The sequence below is a fragment of the Acanthisitta chloris genome, unplaced genomic scaffold, assembly GCF_000695815.1.
Source record: "Acanthisitta chloris isolate BGI_N310 unplaced genomic scaffold, ASM69581v1 scaffold19543, whole genome shotgun sequence".
NCBI classification, from domain to species: domain Eukaryota; kingdom Metazoa; phylum Chordata; class Aves; order Passeriformes; family Acanthisittidae; genus Acanthisitta; species Acanthisitta chloris.
In genome coordinates this window covers 93,325-98,518 of record NW_008664518.1, presented here as the reverse complement: position 1 = coordinate 98,518, position 5,194 = coordinate 93,325, and the positions used below count along the sequence as shown (strand labels likewise).

Genomic DNA, 5,194 nt, shown 5'->3' with positions numbered 1-5,194 from the left:
TTCCCTGCTGCGCTCCTCGCTGTATTCCTTGTGTGTTCCGTGCTGTGCTCCTTGTGCGTTCGGCTGCAAACGCGGGCAGTGAGCAGCAGAGTCTGCAGTTCGGTCTCCTGCAGAGGTTAATCCCCGCTGCGAGTCCCGTCAGGCCCCTCCGTGTGGGCTGTGCCTCTGTAAGCACAGCTGGGAAGCTCCCGTGGAAGGTCCTGGAAGCAGTGAGGCTGCTGCCTGAGGGAGCTCAGTGGTGCAGAGCTCTGTCCCTCGGACACTGCAGTGTTGAAAAATTAAAGTCAGAACATGATGTTTTGTGCTCTGAGGGTGAAATGCAGCTCAGGCTGATCTGTAGGGAAGGTGAATTTAGGCCTTTGGAATTGTGTAACAGTAGGCCCTCTATGAATATATTAGGAGCACATATATTAATAGTTTTCCTCACACTGACCTTACATTGCAGGTTTTTAGCACAAAAGTTAGTTTCAGTGTTAATTGGAAAAGTAGATTAATTGCTGTCCTGCTGGAAAAGGAAAAGAAACTTACTTTATGCTGTGCAGAAGCCATTTTGGATTAGAAATTGGCCACAGGCCTGAACTGAATCTCAAGGTCTCTGTGTTTCCTTGATTTTTTTTCTTCATTGAAATCACATCACAGTATAAATAAAGTATGGGCTGCAGTCCAGGACCCACTGGGATCAATAAAAACTTCTCCTAGTTCCTTACATCTGGGTGTTTTTATACATAAATAATTTGTAGAAGCCTCTGCTTTGTTCTATTCGTGGAACAACCGACTAAAACACATTATTCATCTTCATCCTACAGGTGAGGAAAATTTAATTCTCCTAGATGGAAGACACGAATTTCCGTTCAGCTTTCAGCTCCCTCAAGAGTAAGTTAAATAATCCAACCTGAAGGGATTGTGCTGGACACTGCTGGTTGTGGAACATTGACTTAATGTAATTTGACTTGTGTTTTTTTTTTAGTATCAGCCTTATATGTTTGTCTTAATCGAGCCCCAAACACACACATGCCTTGTGTGCTTTAGTTTCCCCAAGGCCCTGAAAGTATAAGCTGTAAATTGGTCAATGTTTATGTGGGCAGGAAGTGTTCACGTTTTAGAACTGAATATTAATTAAGGGTAATGCTTATATGACTCCTTGTTTCAGACCTCTGGTGACCTCTTTTACTGGGAAGTATGGCAGTATCCAGTACTACGTGAAAGCAGTTCTGGAGAGACCTGCAGCACCTGATCAGAGTGTGCAGACAGAGCTCCAGGTCATCAGCCACATTGACGTCAGCTCACCAGCTCTCTTGGTAAGAGGGTCTTCCACTCCTCCTCCCCCTTCAAAGCCAGCTGCAAAACAACCCTTTCCAAGCAGCATTCACATCCAGCCATAACCATTTCCATGTTATTCTGGAGTGTCATTTTCTGACTTCTGAAAGCATATAAGCTCCCTAAGCTTTTCTCTATAAATAGATGATCTTAGGTTGTGTGAATAGCAAACAGAGTGGCTTTTTTAATACCATTGATTACATCCCTGCTGGCAGAGATGCTCCTGCCAAAAAGTTAGGCAGGCTTCAGATGCATAAATAAGGCTTAATAATAATAATGCACGAGTGTAGAGTAGCTACTCTTACCAGAGCAACTACATTCACAGGGCTGCAGTGTCCTAAACTCTCCAATAATAGTAGGTTGAGGAACAGTAATTAGAGAAGAGTATTAATCATGCCCAGCCTGTCATTTATGCTCAGGCCATTATGTTACATATCCCTCCATTTTGCATGTCGTTTTCTAACATGAAGTGTGTGCATGCAGCTGCTCCAGAGAGCCTTTCAGTTATTTTCTTATGACAGATTTTGCCACATTAAAGCATTGAGTTTTTAATAATCACTGGAAATACGGTAGAGTAATAAGAAAGATCAGGCATTAAGTAATGAGAAAATAGGCAAGATGGAAGCTAATGAGCTGAATTCTTTTATCTCAACCCATATTATGAAAATAATATAAAATTATACCTTGCACTTTCATGATGGCAACTAGATCTAAATGGTTATTCATTTAAATATGAATGAGTAATTTCTATTTTATTTTAAATGCTTGGCTAATTTTAACATCTCACTGTGACGTGAATGTAGCTAAGAGATGTTTTGAGCAGGGGTTGTTTTTTTTCCCCCCCTCATTATGTGCTTACATTTTAATCTTTTCTAGAGAGAAGTTAATTTTGCCAGCGACATTTGTAAGCAGAAACAGTCTGTATATTCAACAATGTCAGGAGTTTGAAGGCAGCATATCCTGCACCTTCAGGAATAGAGCAGACCATAGGCTATTGCACAGGAGAGGGTTGTGGGGAATGTAAAGTAGGTAATGCCACTCAGTGAATTCCAAGGCTACCACCAAAAGTGCAAAATAAAATACTTTTTCATTCTAATGAAAAAATTTAAGCCCAATTTTCATCATTATATTGACTGTGCACTACTGCCCAGTCAGTAATTTTAAGTAGCTTGGATTCAGGCTTGGCCCCTTGACACGTGTGCTTGTAAATTCTAATGAAAACTTTACATAGACAGTGTAAATGTCATCTAATGGGACAGCCCTTAAGTAATTAAGATGGTTTTTGTTATGAGCCTAAATTTTTGAGGGTTGTGTGGCTTGCAAGCAATGAAGATTCATCACCTTAGCTCAGTGTGTAGCCATTTATCCTTTCTTAAAGATACAAAGGCCAAAAAAGTTTACCTGCTTAACTATTAGCTGTTTGCAGATGAAATCCATCCTGCACTGAGGAACATGGGGATAAAAACCGCAGTACTCCATGAGTCCTTAAAAAAGTTCTTTTTGAAGGCAGATCACATTTAAAGACACGTTGGTCTCTGTGTTACTGAGTTGATACAGTCTAAATGCACACTGGGATTTTGAAGCAATCATCTTCAGATTGCCAAACCTTGGTTCCATTTCACATGGTGGCAAAACTCCAGTTGCACAGAGTAGTTCAGTGGATTATTAAGTGGATTTTAGGGCTGGATTGCAATGACTGATATGCATGACATTAAATTGCAAGTGATCGAGAGCTTTATCCCAGAAAATGAAAAATACTCTATATTCTATAGACGCCTGTTCTAAGAAGTCAGGAGAAGATGGTTGGCTGTTGGTTTTTCACCTCTGGACCTGTGTCTCTCAGTGCCAAAATTGAGAGGAAGGGATACTGTAATGGTAAGAGTAGTTATCTTCAAAATGTAAATATTAAACATCTAATAGGATTTTTTTCCTTCTCTGTGAAACCAACACTTTATAGTTGAAATATTAGTTCTGTTTAGTAAGAATAAATTAAGATCTATATGAACTTGGTTGAACAAAAATCACCTTGCCTTTCCCATCACTTCCTCTCTTGGGAATATAAATTAAAAGAAAGCTCTGTTAGTAATCTCATGAAAAAGCCATGTAAATATGAGTGTAAAGAACAACAAAATGGCTTTTATTTGGGCTAAAATATTTCATTGGGCATCTGATCACGTTTTTATATCCTCTTCCTGTAGGTTTACACTTCTGTAAGAATGAGATTTAGCAGCTTCTTTGTCACCTTGATAACATTAGGTACATTGAAGAAATAAAACAAACCATCCTGAAATTCATTTATATGGTATATAAAAAGTAGATTGGGGCCTAATTTGCAAATAAAGCTTTTATAGCTTGTTCATATTATGCTTAATGTTTCAAAATGAATCATTGTTTATATGTAGAACATAGTAGGTGGCAATAATTCTGCCTGGATACCACTCTGAGAAAAATAAACTAGCTTGAGGAAACTTAACAAGTATTGTTCTCACAACACTGCAGATGATGTACGTGCTGGAACACGCTTTGATACTCCCAGAGGAAAGTTGGTAAATACAAATTATTCATTGGACTTTTTCTCTCTTTAAGGGGAAGCCATACCAATCTATGCAGAAATTGAGAACTGCTCCTCTCGTTTGATTGTTCCCAAAGCTGCCATTTTCCAAACACAAACCTACCTGGCCAGTGGGAAGACAAAAACCTTCCGTCAGATGGTTGCCAATGTCCGAGGAAACCACATTGCCTCTGGGAGTACAGATACCTGGAATGGGAAAACTCTGAAAATCCCACCTGTATCCCCCTCTATACTTGACTGCTGCATTATTAGAGTAGAGTATTCATTAGCTGTGAGTATTGGGTTTTCAATGGACAAACTTTGGATACTTCATTGAGTTGGTGGGAAAAGAATTTACTGAGTAGCTATTACATTTTGAATTTGGGAGCAATAGTAAATATAAATCTAGGAAAGGTGTCCCTGCCCATGGCAGGGGGGGTGGAGCTAGGTGATATTTAAGGTTCCTTCCAACCCAAACTATTCTGTAACTCTATGATAAATAAATATAATAAACCATAGAGATGAGAGACTGAAAATCATGAAGAGATTCTGATATGGAAAGATGGGAATAATGGGGGAAATGGAAAAATATTCCTGTGTAAGAAGCAGCTTTATTTTAGGCCTAGAAAGGTTATTAAGGGCAAGTAGTTCAAGCTGAATGGGTTCCTCTAGTGATTCTTTTCAGAAATGGGAAAATAGAACTGAAAGTCAAGTGCATAATTATGTTTGTCATGTTGTTTATTATTTAAAGAGAAGTTAATCTTTTTATTCTCTGCAGTATAGGGAGTAGGGCAGCTTAAGAACAGCAATCAATGGGGTCTCATGATGTGTTTTTCTTTTATTTGGGGGCTGTCACATAGGTGTATATCCATATTCCTGGTGCTAAGAAATTGATGATTGAAATGCCTCTGGTGATTGGCACTATTCCATGTATTGGATTTTCAAGCAGAAACTCCAGCATTACCAGCCAGTTTAGTATGGATATGAGTTGGCTGGCATTGACCATGCCTGAACACCCTGAAGGTAATACATATTGAACTCTTTATAATCCAGCACAGCAGTGTCTGCAGCAGATGGGGGGAGTGAGTGCCAGTTTGAGGGCACTGCTAGGGATGTAGGCCATAAGGATGACTCATGAAAAGTGAGGCACATAAAGCTTAAAATGCAAAAGGAGTGGTGAGGGTACCCTGACTCCAGCCTTCCTTAACTCTCTCTTTATCCCTGTCTAACTGAAATCACCAAGTTGTGATAGTAGGAATTCTGCTTGGGAACTAAAAGTTAATCATTACTGAATGTCTTGATACAATACAGGTTTGTTGCTGGAGT

At 39.4% G+C, this 5,194-nt stretch overlaps 1 protein-coding gene across 1 annotated transcript in view; it reads left to right on the top strand.

Moving 5' to 3' along the window:
• Positions 1–806: 806 nt before the first annotated feature.
• ARRDC4 (arrestin domain containing 4) overlaps positions 807–5,194 on the top strand; it is a gene marked incomplete at its 5' end in the record, with an annotated part of 5,413 nt that continues 1,025 nt past the window's right edge. The window contains 5 exons of the mRNA XM_009071390.1: positions 807–873; positions 1,151–1,298; positions 3,090–3,192; positions 3,904–4,160; positions 4,729–4,891. Coding sequence (XP_009069638.1) covers positions 807–873; positions 1,151–1,298; positions 3,090–3,192; positions 3,904–4,160; positions 4,729–4,891 — 738 coding nt within the window. The remainder of the gene's footprint in view (positions 874–1,150; positions 1,299–3,089; positions 3,193–3,903; positions 4,161–4,728; positions 4,892–5,194) is intronic.